Source organism: Erpetoichthys calabaricus, chromosome 11, assembly GCF_900747795.2.
Source record: "Erpetoichthys calabaricus chromosome 11, fErpCal1.3, whole genome shotgun sequence".
Lineage (NCBI taxonomy): Eukaryota > Metazoa > Chordata > Cladistia > Polypteriformes > Polypteridae > Erpetoichthys > Erpetoichthys calabaricus.
In genome coordinates, this window is record NC_041404.2 from 63,022,659 (window position 1) to 63,036,475 (window position 13,817).

Consider the following 13,817-nt stretch of genomic DNA (forward strand, 5'->3'; position numbering starts at 1 on the left):
TCAGCAGCCCGGGTTCAAATCCTGATCTTTGTCTGTAAGGAGTCAGCCCAGCCTCACTGTGACGTAAGGAGGTCTGACTGATTTATCTGTTAAGAGATGGCAGGATTAGACTCCCAAAGACAAAAGGGTGACGGCAGATCCATTGAGTCGTGGTGGCGGGCTGAATGATGGACAGTAGCTGCAGCCTCACTCCGCTCCAATGGCAGACCACCTTAAGTCAGTGGCTGAAGTGACACGACCCAATCATCAGTGACGCCACAAGCCCCCCATATTCAACCAAGACTTCAACCTCAGGCTCAAAACACAAACCCAAGCCCAGCTATTTTGACCTCCAGCTAATAAAACTCCTTTGTAACGCAGGTGACAGAAGTGTAAAGAGTGCCGCCATCGTGCGACTTCCTTACACTGAATAGTCGGCCATGTGGTGTGGTGTGGTGGGGTGGGGTGGGGTGTGTGCTAAAACACAAAGTGACCTCCACAGAAAGTGCCACGCAGCTTGGCCACGACAGGACCAGTGCAGGGCACACAGTAGGTTAGAGGGCAGCAACCTGCAGGCACCTTACTGCTAAAGGGGCATCTCTGACAGCCATTAGGGCTAAGGACAGGTGACTCTTGGGGACGCTGGCTTGGATCAGCACAGACTTGAGGACGGCCAGGCTGGTACGGTTGTCTCCAAGCCAGACTTATTAAATGTCTGCAGCAGGGTATGAAGTACCTGAGAAGACATGGAAAGAGCCAAATGGGGGGGGGGGTGGGGGGGCACAGATACAGACAGAGGGCAGAAGCCCCCCAATTGCCAGTGCTGCAGCACCAAACCCTTACGGAGGGGAGGCGGCTGTGATCCGACTCCTCCCACATCCCACCGGCGGGGCTGGATTCGTTTACTTAGGATACGTCACCATTAAGGATGAGTCGCGTCTCACTGGGCCAAGTCAAGTGGCTTTGTTATGCCACCCAATAAGGCCCACCGTGGTGCCACCTCCACAGGAACACAAGAGCAGTGCAAGATGGCAAAGAGCCAAACTATAAACTGGCACATAAAGGGGAAGCGAGACAGAGATACTGCAGATAAACAAACTACTAGGGGGCAGCACAGAGCTCAGAGTCCACACCTTCGTGAGTCGCTGGCAGAACCCGTTTGGATGCCACGCTGGCACCTGCCAGATAAAAGCAGGACAAAGGGAGTACAATGTCGTAGGCGGCGCTTTGTAAAGTGGTCTTCAGTGAGCTTTTCTGCTGTGTGCACCATCTGTGGCAGAACCTTGAGGGCCGACACTCCGCAGGTCCCAAAGTAGACCGTGATGCTGCTACAGGGGCCCGAAAATAGAAAAGGGAGCTCAGCACCTTCAGCCACCAAAGGAAGTGGAGACGCTGCTGCGCCTTCTTGGTCAAACTGACTAAAACGAGGTCAGCCGCTGTGTGCGCACCAAGGCCACCGGTGAGGCCTCACAGCGGAGTGTCAGGTGTGGATAGCACGGCACGTCCTGAGGTCACCAATCGTCTCTCGTCTGGGCCACATCAGGAGGAAGATTGTCACCTCTCTCTCTGTCCTGTAAGCCGAGGAGACCCACCACAGTCGTGTCACCCGCCCACTTAGTGAGGATGTGAACAGAAGTGGGCCGAGTACACGAAGCACTGGGGGGCACAAGATGTCAGGCTGATGGCATTTCCAATGTGGACAGTCGGGAAGTCCAGTCGCAGAGGGAACTGCTGTAGCTTAGCAGACCCCCTAGTCCCCATGGGCTTCTGAGCGAGGGTGGCATTGAAAGCTGAACTGAAGTCCATGAAAAGCATTCCAGCACAAGTGTGTCTTTGGTCCCAGTGAATTGGCATCAGTTTGGGTGACAGGCCAGGCTAAAGGGGGTCAAGTGATGATGGTGGTGGTGGTTTAGAAGCACTTGGGCAGGACTCACAGAAATAATCAACTGATGCAGTTAGATGGCACCTTCCTCCAAGATGCCTGCTAGCTGGTTGGCATGTCCCCTGTGCACTCAGCCTGGCATGGTGTTAGTTCACATTCAAAGCTCACATCAGTAACAGATGAATCCAGCAGAATCCCCCTGAGAGGTGCTTGCCTTCCCCACCAGTCTGTTGTTCAGGAGTAGCAAACCGCGTGTAGAAATCACGTAGAAGATCTGCAAGGGAGGCAACACCACCAGTAGGCACGCCAGGGCTCGGCCTCCCCGCCACATACACTTGGGGGTCCTGGATTCTCTCACTTAGTGACCTTGATGGCCAAAGATAAGGCGTCCATCTGGACTGAGGGCCTCATCGCAGACTGAACTCTGTGTGTGAGTGTGTGTTTCTACATTATAAAAGAAAATCCCGAGACGAGACAAGAGACGTTTTCAAGTCCCGCCCTCCTCTCCACCATTTCCGGTTCACGGCCCATGTGGTCCTCTCACTGCTCATTGGTGTGAATGCTCGTCATCACAGTTCCTGCTCTCTCAGCTCTTATAAGTTTTAACGTTTTCCTCACTTTAAGTTCCCAATTAAAGAAGACGTATTCGGTCCAAATCTTATTGAAGAATTTCATCATGAAGGGTTATCAGCAGAACAAATGAGTACTCAGGCAATCCTAGCACTGAGAAACGATGAAGTCAAACACATTAATGTGAAAATTGTCAATCAGTCACACGGCAAATTGGTGAAATGCGTATCGATAGACTCTGCTGAAACAGTCGGTGGTGAGGATGAGGAAGATAAAAACATCAACTTACAATATCACGAAGAATATCTACAACCGTTAACACCATCGGGTCTTTAACCAGCTGAATTACTGTTGAGAGGACGTATCCAAGAAAGGTAATGTAGTCCATCTTCACTAATGACATTGGACACCAAAGGAGATCTCGATATGCCGTTCGTATTTAAACATTTACAGTTTCCCGTTAGAAGAGCTTTGACAAAGAATTAACAAATCACAGGGACAAACATTCAAAAAAGTTGGTTTATTTATTAGAGAAAAAGAAACGAAATTCACTCACAGGCAGCTATACTCTGTGTTGTCACGATGAAAGTAGAAACACGGAATCAAAATTCAATGCGACAGACGAAAAGTTAATTCCAGATATTGTTTTTACTGAAGTTTTACAGTAAAAGTGTAAGTTTAAAAAGTATTCGAGTGTTAATTTCAAAGCCAAACAGAACAAAATCATATTACGCAGAGAATACTTGTAACGCAACATGAAACATAATTTACTTTCAAATTATTACGTTTTACTCTTTTATAATATGGTTGATCACTCGCTGTAATGTCAAATAGTTAGTTCTATTCCACATATGTAACAATTCCCACGAAAATAACAATCTGTTTAAATTGTACAACCGCATTCCCATACGCGAGCAGCAGAGCCGTGAAGTGGGTAGTGTGCAGCACCCGCCCGGGGGTTGGTGAGCGAAGCAAGGAGGGGGCAGAGCCCCCTAGTGAATATATACACAGCACAGTAGACCCCCGTGAAGTCACGATTCAGTCATTCACAGATTTGTCCTTAGAGCCGAACTAATAATTAACGGAAACCGCAAATATCCTCCGCAATTTTTTTATGGCTTTTTAGGTGGCAATACTGCACTGTAGAGAGAACAGGAAGCAACCGTAGAGGAAAACGCGGCTTGGGATGGTGAAAGTAGCCAATCCGAGAGCGTTATTCATTTCTCCTTGCTGCTGATTGGCTGCTGCCCTGAGACGCGTCTCCGGCAGATGCAGCCCAGCATTCCCGCATCATAACAGTTTACCACGTGTCGCTATCTCGAGTGTTTCGCTCTGTTCTTCTTCACCTTCTAAGGTTTCTGGCGATGACCCCAAGTGCCAGAAGAAGTTTAAGACACTCCAGGAGAAGGTTGAACTGCTGGATTTGCTCCAGGAACTAAAACGTTATGCCACAACTTCCCATCTGAATGTTCCTCAAACCTATGAAGAAAAGTCAGCACAAAACCCCACCAGAAGCCCACCCGTCAGAAGATTCGACGACTCCTGAAGAAGAGGTGCCACCCGAGGAGCTGTAAATCCTCTGCTTTGCTGTGCAGTCCTTATCTTCATTACAGACCTTCATCGTACTGCACCGCTAATTCATCATCATCATTCGTTATTGGTGAGTACCTGTACATTTTACTGTATTTTTATTAAATTATTACGTGTTCACCTTACTTATACCAAAGAGAACGCGCCTGCATGAATTCCAGTACATACTGGGGTAACGTCGGTATTTGACACTCCAGCCCTGCGGGTGACACAGCAGTACAGTACTGGACAGTAGACGGGCTTACCTTTACATTCATTTTTTAGGGTAACGTATGAAGCGGAGTTTGAAATGAAATTGAAGTGTTCTGGGGGCAGATTTAGGGTTTAAACTATAAAAATAGGCTTTTTGTTTTTTAACCACATCCAAAATTTGCAGTTTTTCCCAATTCGCGGGTCCTCTAGGAACGTAACCCCCATGAATTTCAGGGGTCGTCTGTATATCCAAGTGGACATGAGGCGGCGCACCATCCTGCATGAAGGTCCAGCGTTACCAGGACGATGGATTGGGAGAGGTGGACACCGAGATCTTGCTCATCGTCTGTGGCCTCCCAGGTCTCCAGACCTCCTATGGCGGTACATTAAAGAGGGGGTTTGTTCCACCTATGCCTGCTAGTCTTCATCCTCACGATTTGTGACATCGATTTGAGGAAGCTGTAAATTGAGTAACTGGGGACCATTTGAGTCGTGTGTGGCCAGAACTGGTCTACCGTCGTGATGTTTGTCGTGCTACACGTGGTGCTCATGTGGAGTTCACGTAACCTCAAGGACCAAACTTTGAACGTTCCTCTGTCCAGCGATGTGCACGATGGCTTTGTCTTGTCCACTTTGTTTGAAATCTGCTCTCTCATTTTGAATAGCCCACTCTCCCCAATGTCAGCTATGCTTTGATCGAGCTCCGAGGCAGTCGAGAGTTTAAAATGGCCGCCTGAAAGAGGACACAGTGGGCTGTAATCTTCAGAGGGGTGACGCTGCTCTCATTAACCAGACAGTAACTTCCTAAAGCCCAGAGGTCTCCTAAACATGCCAGTTAAAACACAAGTGGATCAGACCTGGAGAACACGTTGCATGTGTTTACAATAAAACTGGCACAAGTGAGGAACATCTGATTAAACACTGGCATTCAAAGCCATCAATGGCGGATGTTAATCGAGGGGCCGCACACTCGCTTGTTCATTGCAGGAGTCGATGGAAGGGTGAAGTATTGGCAGCGACGCTCATGAAGATTTGCAGTTAAAGACTGCGCCACACCTCCTCAAAAAGAAAGCAGTGCTGGGATCACCAAGACCTGCAGATGTGAGCCCACCTGCCATTAGTCAAAGCACCAACCGAGGCCGCACATCACCCGCCCACCGTCTGACTGCACAGCTACGCTCAAGAACGGAAATTCAACACCACCGTCGCAGTGGAAATGCAAGGCTGCCACACCAGAACACTCGGCCTACAGACCACAAGGCTCATCTCGGCCGGCTGTGGTTATGTCACAGAATGATGCAGCGGTCAAAATGTCAAAGATCTTACGGCCGATAGCAGCCTCTCTCAGACACAGAGTCTGCGTCACAACATACAAAGTAAACGTCGGCCGCCTTCTGCTATGCATTGATGGCCGCACTTTAGGCTTCATTTTCTTGCATTGGGCCTTTTGTTCTCGTGGGTTTCCTGTGCAAATCCTTGAGGTGGACGTCTTAGGAAGTCCCGATGATTGAGCCTTTGCAGCAGCAGATGTCACCGCTACGCACTACAAACTGTAAACACGTAGCCCCCAGACAGGTACTCCTGTTTGAGACTCACATCAGGCCCCCCCAAGACTCCGAGAAGCACCAACTGGACTGGCACTGAACTTGACTTGGACAGCCCTCAAGATTGTTCTCCACAGGCCTGATGTTCCTACCATCCAGAGGCACGTTGGGCACACTTTAGTTACTCTGGTGTGTCCAACTCTGCTTGCTGAATTTTGAGTCTGCAGAGAGGACCCCCCAGGCGCCTGCCCAGCCCAACCACCCACACATTCAGATTTAAAATCTGCCTCGGAGAAGCGGGAGCCACAATCCTGGCACAGGTTTACTTTCTCAGCCAAGGTGTTCCTGCAATCCAGCAAACCCACCACTCCCATTTGATGGTATGGACCACTGGGCTGCATACAGCCACCCTAACCTGACACAGACACGAGTTCCAGCACCCAACACCCTTGATTCAGTGGTGGAGCTCTCGTTGCTCCAACAGCACCTTCTGTTCCAGTGGCCTTTGTGCTGCCACTCCTTCCTCAGGATTGGCTCCTTTAACTACAATTAGTCCATTATAGGGCTCTGTGGCACCCCCTGGTCACCCCACTGCACCAAACTCCAATTCCCAGCATGCCCTGCAGGAATGTATCATGACACAGCCACCCAGGAGGACTGCCCTCTAGTGTCCCAGGGAAGGTATTGCCTTGCCAATGTGCTCTCTCTCTAACCCTGGTCCTTCAGTACAGTTGGCATCCCAGGCAGGGAATGGGCATGCCCACCCATCATAATGTTGATGGTCTCAAATATCAGATTACACATTGACTCCCTAGATGTTCCAAATTGTATCAAACCTAAGCAAGCAAACCACTGTATGCCCGTCACTGCCCAGTTTGTTCCATCCCACATGAACTGCACAACAACAGGTCGCCCACCCGAAGCCAAGCCTGTTCAGGCCCGGCCAGGATTGGGATTTGAGTCAATTGAGGAAAAGCTTGGGTTGCTGCTGGCAGAAGGAGTTTGAGGCCAGCAGGGGGCACTCAGCCCATGGTCTGAATGAGGATCCCAATGCCTCAGTGCAGTGACTGGCACATTGTGCCGTTAGAAGATGGCACCATCCTTCTGAGGAGACAAAACCTGAGGTCCTTACTCTCTGATCACTAAAGATCCCTGGGCCTCCTTTGTGAAGGGCGTAGGATGTGCCCCGATGTCCAGGTTAAGTTGCCCACCAGTCTAGTCATCCTGTCTAATGGCTACTCTGACTACCTAACATGTGGCGAGTATACTGGTGCAAAAATGGCGGCTGTTGCATCACCCAGGTGGAGGTTACATGAGCAGAGGCTGAAGCACTAGATTAATTAAAGTTAGGCTTTGCTTTAATGTGACGTTGCAGGTCAGTCTAATCCCACCACCAACTTCCAAGCAACCCAACAGCACTAGGTGCCCACCCTTAATTCCCTCCAATGGCCCGTTTGCTCCTCCTCAGTTTAAGTGCCAAGACCCCGTACCAGGGAGTTTAAATGAAAGAGCAGCTCCTCTGTTAGATCCTCAATAAATAAAATTTATTAAGGGGAAAGAGAACAGACAAAAACAAACCGTTTACAAAAATCAGGAGAGCACAAGAAAATGAAAAGCACCCAGCATCTCTGCCAAGGTGCCGTTTGTTCATAGAGAGAAAACTTGAATGGAAGGGTCCTAACGAGACTGCAGCATGGCAAGGTGGGAGAAGAGGCTCACATTAGCACACTGGCATCTCATTACCAAGAACATCGGGCTCCATCAGATAGCGAATCCAACCCAAGAGGTTCTCCTCAGGACTGCGACTGTTGTCAAATGTGTAGGTTGTGCCAGGGACCTGAGCAAGGAAAACGAAACACACAAACCACAAAGTTCACATCTCTACACACCAACTCAAGTTCTGGAATGGAGTCATCCGGACCATCCAGCACACGGCAACAAGTCACTCATAAGCAAAGGCTGGTCAACATGCAGGAGGACAAACTCAAAATCAAGTCAGTCCAACAAAAACACCACAACCATCTGCACCTCAGGAGGCGGCAAACATCAACCACCTCACACAGACAGGCGGTACCACCAAACTTACAACAATCAGACCACTTGGTACAGCATCACACCCAACGTGCTGGGTCTAAAAATCAGAAAGACCAAACCATCAACACCAGCCAAGAGCCTGCAGAGGGGCAACCCACCGTCCCAAGTGTGCGTCGCACCTCCACCAGCTTAAGGGGGGCCGAAGAGACCATCAGAGTGGTTTAGGAGAGAGATTACCTGCAAAGGCAGATGTACGCTGCTGTTGGGCTCTGACCAACTTTGGTGGTCCCAGCAGTTGTCCCCAAAGTTTTCAGGGGTGTCTACTAGAAAGTCTTGCCTGCACAAAAGAATAAGAACACGTTAGAGGAGCCCAGCTTTTCACCACACAACAAAACAGTGAGACCATCTCGATCAATGAAAGGGCACATTAAAATAAAAAAGTGGAGACAAGTGGCCACCGTACTGGCCATGGGGGGCACTTGTGTGCAGGCCTGATGTCAAATGGACTACTGCTTGGACTCTGGTGCCAAAAATACAACACACATACAGTATATAGGTAATAAATATACATTATAGTGGTGGTGTAAGCCTGGGGTCCGAGAAAATATTGAAATAGTGAGAATAAAAATAAAATGGACACGTAGAGACGTCAGTCAGGTAACTGAAAGGACCTCCTCTGGGCGACTCTCGCGCTCTTGGTCCTCGGAGGATTCATTTTGCCGACATGCTGGCCTCGCTTGTGTATCCTCACCCCCAACTCCACTGCTAGGCCGGACAGACAGATTTCCGGACAGATGTTCACGTAGAAGACATAAAATCCAATGTCCGTCTCCGCTTTTCACAAGAGAACTGCTTAACGGATTTTGATTGGGCTTTTCTAGAACATTCCAGTTGATTTTGCAAGTTTTCTCCGTGTTAAGAATCAGTTTGCTTGCAGGGACGAGATATTCACACTAATCTAAGAGCGAGAGCCTGCGGGCCAAGGGGGGTGCTAACGGGATCCTCACTCACATGCTAGCCTCCAGTCGAGTCGCTCCACCTGTTGGAGTGCACCTTGTGTCCCCTTAGCCAGCGATACCAATTTGATTTTTAAAGTTTGTCCTGTTTCACTACTTTGTGGGTGGAGCCACTACTTTAAAATAAACCCAAGCCTCCCCAATCTTAAGAGTGCACCCCCTCGTGGTTTACTGTTTGAATGCAGTGAATCTTCACACTCCGGGCCATTTGCATTCAAAGTTTCTGAAGATTCACAGCCACAGACCCAAACTCCAGTTTTTGGGAGTTGAATGGAAGGACTTCAGGAACCATTCAGACAAATCAATAAATCAAACCCACAAACTAACAAGTAGACTCTTTACGGGCGGCTCAATGGCTCTTAATGCCAGGGGTTATTGGAATGTCGAGAGGTATAAACCTGGAATGACAACAGAGGTCAACGTGAGAATGAGCCCCCTGCCAGGCGTGTATTGCACACCAGTCTCTGGTGTGTATTAAATTAGATTACATTTCTCTACACTGTCAGTACACAAGAACCTTTAAAAGGCCCACAAGCGTCACTACGTGACTGAAGAGCGTCCCCCCCAATCAGTGCTCGGTACCCTCGGAGTACATACAGATAGTCAAACACTTCGTGGTCCTCTCCAGGCGGATCCCAAGCATGAAGTGCTCGCCGCCACAGCCGGATCTGCATGTCCCAGGAGCGACGCGAGTACTTCTTGAACTTGTTGGGAGTTCGAGGATGGACGCTTGGTATTCGCGACTTCCTGTTTAAAAACACAAAATGTCAGCTCTACCAAAACCAGTTGTATTCACCAGAAACGGTGAAATGTTAAAACACAGATGTGGACAGGACTCCTCAAAACGCCAACCACCAACAGGAGGGTAAAGCAGATCAGGTGGCATCAGAGAAGACCTCAACATGTGGGTCATAGTGAACCAAAAGAGCACAGTAGAGCCTGGCACAGGTACTTTGGAACATCCTGTAGGTAGTTCTGGTAGCCAACGGTGTTTTTCCCGTATTCAATCTGCTTCTGCCGACGTTTCAGTACGGACTCGTCCAGCTCCCACTTTGCTGGGTCCAGATTTTGAGGGGTCTTTCTACAATTCTGCGAACTAAGAGGGGGAGAAAAACCAAAGCTTTCAACATTCACTTACTCCATGGCACCCAAAGTCACAAAATCCAGTCTTGAGCAAGAAAGGTCCCCCCCCATTGAATCAGAGGTCACCAACCTTCTCCACTCCCTGTCCAAGTCCTCTGTTCCCACGGCAACACTGGTGGTGTCCAGCTTGAGTATACAGCGCTCCAGAATGGATGCCCTGCAGGGTCCAAATTCACGCAGCGCTACTCAGAACTTAAGAAAACCTCAAATGTAAGACACCAACCACCTCTGGGTGCCCAGAATCTTATGGAATAAAAGCTCAGGTACAAACCCCAACAGTGCCCATCAAGCGAACCCGTTCATCTTAGACGTACCTTTTAATGTCAGTTGGATTTGGAGGAAAACGAAACACATTCAGGCCAGGAGGAGGTGGAGGAAGAGGAGGAGGAGGAGGAATGGAACTCACCGGAGAGCTGCAGAAAAAGTAGTGAGACAAAAACATTAGGAACTTCAAAAGTGCGTCATGAAACAGACCAAAGAAAACAGCCAATGGCTCAAAGCTACGAGGTGTAAACCAGAGGTGCCAGGATACCAGCAGATAAAAAAATATTCAATCAACAAGTTTGAGGAATGACAGCAGGAGTTAGACCCCCTTGGTAGTCTAAGCAGACACATGCACCTGCTAGAACTTCACGCCATCCCCAAACATGAACAATTCATCTGTGTACCTGCAAAGCAGTCAATAAAACGAATGATCAGTTTGAGAAATGGCTTTAAGGGAATTGTGTAAAGGAACAAATGAATTGTTCTGATTGAATGTGATAAGCGACATTTACAGATGTGGAGGGCAAGAAGAAATGTGACTGACGCATGACAAGTGGCAGCAAGTCAGCGTGTAGAACGTGTGTAGGGTCTACAGAGATGGTGGCACCAGACAGGCCTACTGGTCGTGTAGAACTCCCTGGCTTCATTCACACGGAGCAAGCTCTGTACAAGAAGATACTTCACACACCACACTTCAGGGCACTGGCACAAAGTCCGCTCACTTGCTGCCACCAATAAGCACAGCACACTGACTGCAGTCAAACTACACCAACGCATTCTGGGGGAACCAAACGTTTCTCCAAAACGACACTCCTGGTCCACGTCCTCTAGCCCTGATCAGCTCTTCAGGATTAGCAGAAGCCTCTAGAATCTGCCTGCGTGGTGTAGAACATGCCAGTACAGGTCTATCAGTCAAGCTTGACTGTGCCCACCATTACTCACACACATGTGATCAGCTCAGGCTCGCACATTAGAACGTGATCTGAGGGTCCTGTGACTTGACAGGCTTACACCCCGAAACACACCAACAGGAAAAAAAAATTAAGCTGGCCACACAACTGACTGCATGGACAGTCTGCATACAGAGGGCATGGAGGCTCAGGAATACGGAGCAAGGGTGGCATCAAAGATTTAGATTTCAGCTATGCATGTCTCTAGACGGGGTATTAAAGGATAGGATTGGCATTTTTTAAGTCGACGTTATTCTTGGTATATGCCAAACTAACTTTTCCATTAAGACACAAAACGCCCACACAACGCACACACCCCAAGATGGGTGAACTGGCAGATAATCAAGAATCCATTGACTCATCGCAGAGGGACTTGGACAGCAGACAGGCGCGGGCAGATTTACGGATGTTCAATTTAAATCTGCCACAGATGTAAAGTGTGACACATAGGCAAGAAAAAGCTTTGAATACAAGAAGGGAGGTCTGAAAAATCAAAAGTCCACCTTATGAGAAGAACTGGACATCAACTCATGTCAACTGCCAGACGGTGTTCAGAAGGTTATATAGCGCCTTGATGTGTGGAGCACAAGTCACAGGAGGTTCTGCTCAAGCTTTATAACACTGGCGAGGCCTCATCTGGGGTACTGGGGGCAGTTCGAGTCTCCAGGCTACAAAAAGGACATAAGAGCACAAGAGAAGGTCCAGAGAAGAGCGACTGGGCTGATTCAGGAATACAGGGATGAGTTATGAGGAAAGACTAAAGTGAAGGAATGAACTAAAGACTATGTGAATTTCCCCTTGGGATTAATAAAGTATCTATCTAAAAGAGCTGAGCCTTTACAGTTTAAGAAAAAGATTAAGAGGAGACCTGACTGAAGTGTTTAAAATAATGAAGAGAATTAGTCCAGTGGATCGAGACGGTGACTTTAAAACGAGGTCATCAAGAGCATCGGGACAGCTGGAAACTGAAGGGTGAATTTCGCACAATTCGGAAGTTTCTTTTCACAGAGAACCACAGACACAAGAATAAGTGGCCAAGTAGTGTGGTAAACCGCAGGACTTCGAGGACCATCCAAACTTGATATTTTAGAAGAATGAAGTGGATTGTAATGGCAAGCTTTGATGAGCAGAGATGCCCGTTCTCATGCAGATTGGGAGAAAACCCCTCCAATTTAACGGGGAAACGCTGGGCCGTAATGGGACTACTTATGGAGGAAAAGTGTCAACAGAATAAAACGCCAAACTGTGCAGAAATCTCACAGATGCAACATTCAGGCCCTTGGAGACAGTAGGAGAGGAACCTGCCGGTCTGCAGAATGTTCACCCGGCATAAGACCCCACCATTCACCTCCGGTCCTCTTATTAAGGTGATGAAACACCAACTGTGGAGACCTTCAACTGGACTGATTAATTAAGGCAACGCATCATCGGCATATGAATGAATGGGAACATCGTATCACACCATCTACAGAGTGGAAACCAAAAGAGCGCTAGTGCCAACCCCAACAAGGAGTGCAATTAGGACAGGATCGTTCCTGCAACATCCCACAATAAAAGATGCCAACGTGACTTCTTACTTACTGTACTAAATTGTTATAAGCACTGCTGCATCCAGGGAGCATCCATGGCTCAAGCTGCAGATTCTGTGGAAAGATCTCCCGCTTCTCCAGCCTCGTATCCACAGCAGGAAGCCAGTCAGACAGCAGCTGCGGCCTATAGCGAGTCTCAAATAAATTGGGCACAAAACAGACTTTTTTTTTTTAAATTACAGTTAACTTACTCCCCCCAACAATCAACAAGAACTTATCCATGAATGTCAGGGTGTCCCCACTTAACCAACACAAGATCACAGTCAGATGGCTTCAAACCAGACACGTCCCCGTCCCCAACCCACTCAATGGCTAATAGGAGGTGGGAGAATCACAGCACATCCTGGACATTAGTAATGACCTCACATTTATAGGCAGCCAATCAGAACTGTCAGCTGCTGGGCTGGCGGGAGAGCAGGGCAGTTCAAGCAGCGGCTCTTTAAACTATTCCTGTGGTAAGAAACTGACAGGAGGAAATCTTGACACACGTTCATCTAAATTAATAGAAATTTAGATTTGGCTTAACAAATGTCTCTAGAAAACAGATCACCTTGCTAAGGGTCTTCAAATTATAGTGAGTTCAGGGGCTTCAATCCAATCCCATTGCCATAACAGCAATACTACCAACTAAGAAATCCCACCTTACCCCCCAGATAAGTGAAAAACGGGACACTCCACACAACACGGACAAAGACACAATGAAATCCGACTTTATCTAACGCCATGTCAACGAGCGTTATATGGTTACAAAACCTAACGAAAACGCAGAGCGTCCACCACAAGAGACACCAACACGAATATAAAGAGACCCGCAGTCCTGTAACGAACCGCCGCGACACGGTAAATCAAACCGTAAAAGTCGGAGAACTAGAGACATCGAAGCTACCTGCTCTCCACTGGCAGCCGTGGCCGGTCATAGTTAAACTTACTCATACTCTCAAAGCCCAAAAACTTTTCAAACAGTAGTGAGCCCCCCCGGCGCCCACCTCCATTTAAATCTCCCGGCAGTTTAGGGCGAGGGGCGTGGCTGACACGTTCGTTTTCAGGCTTATTTTGGTCAGGTG

The 13,817-nt window shown here is 48.3% G+C and overlaps 1 protein-coding gene across 2 annotated transcripts; it reads right to left on the reverse strand.

The window, feature by feature from the left end:
• Positions 1-7,314: 7,314 nt before the first annotated feature.
• slbp2 (stem-loop binding protein 2) lies at positions 7,315-13,766 on the reverse strand. 2 transcript variants are annotated; one of them, XM_028813190.2, is made up of 8 exons: positions 13,640-13,766; positions 12,746-12,877; positions 10,265-10,363; positions 10,021-10,107; positions 9,760-9,903; positions 9,405-9,554; positions 8,029-8,128; positions 7,315-7,594 (listed from the first exon to the last, which is right to left on the reverse strand). In XM_028813190.2, the coding sequence occupies exons 1-8, from the start codon at positions 13,684-13,686 to the stop codon at positions 7,478-7,480; spliced, it is 876 nt and encodes a 291-aa protein (XP_028669023.1). In that variant the 5' UTR covers positions 13,687-13,766; the 3' UTR covers positions 7,315-7,477. The 2 variants fall into 2 exon arrangements, with proteins under 2 accessions (XP_028669023.1, XP_051789533.1); XM_051933573.1 differs by having other exon boundaries at positions 13,683-13,755.
• Positions 13,767-13,817: the final 51 nt, after the last annotated feature.

Bases quoted from the DNA above. Each gene is read 5' to 3' on its own strand.
- slbp2 (XM_028813190.2), bottom strand. From the start codon at position 13,686: ATGAGTAAGTTTAACTATGACCGGCCACGGCTGCCAGTGGAGAGCAG. The intron at 12,878-13,639 runs GTAGCTTCGATG...GACTCGCTATAG, and splicing joins CGGCTGCCAGTGGAGAGCAG to GCCGCAGCTGCTGTCTGACT. The intron at 7,595-8,028 runs GTAATCTCTCTC...TTCCTTGCTCAG, and splicing joins GCGTACATCTGCCTTTGCAG to GTCCCTGGCACAACCTACAC.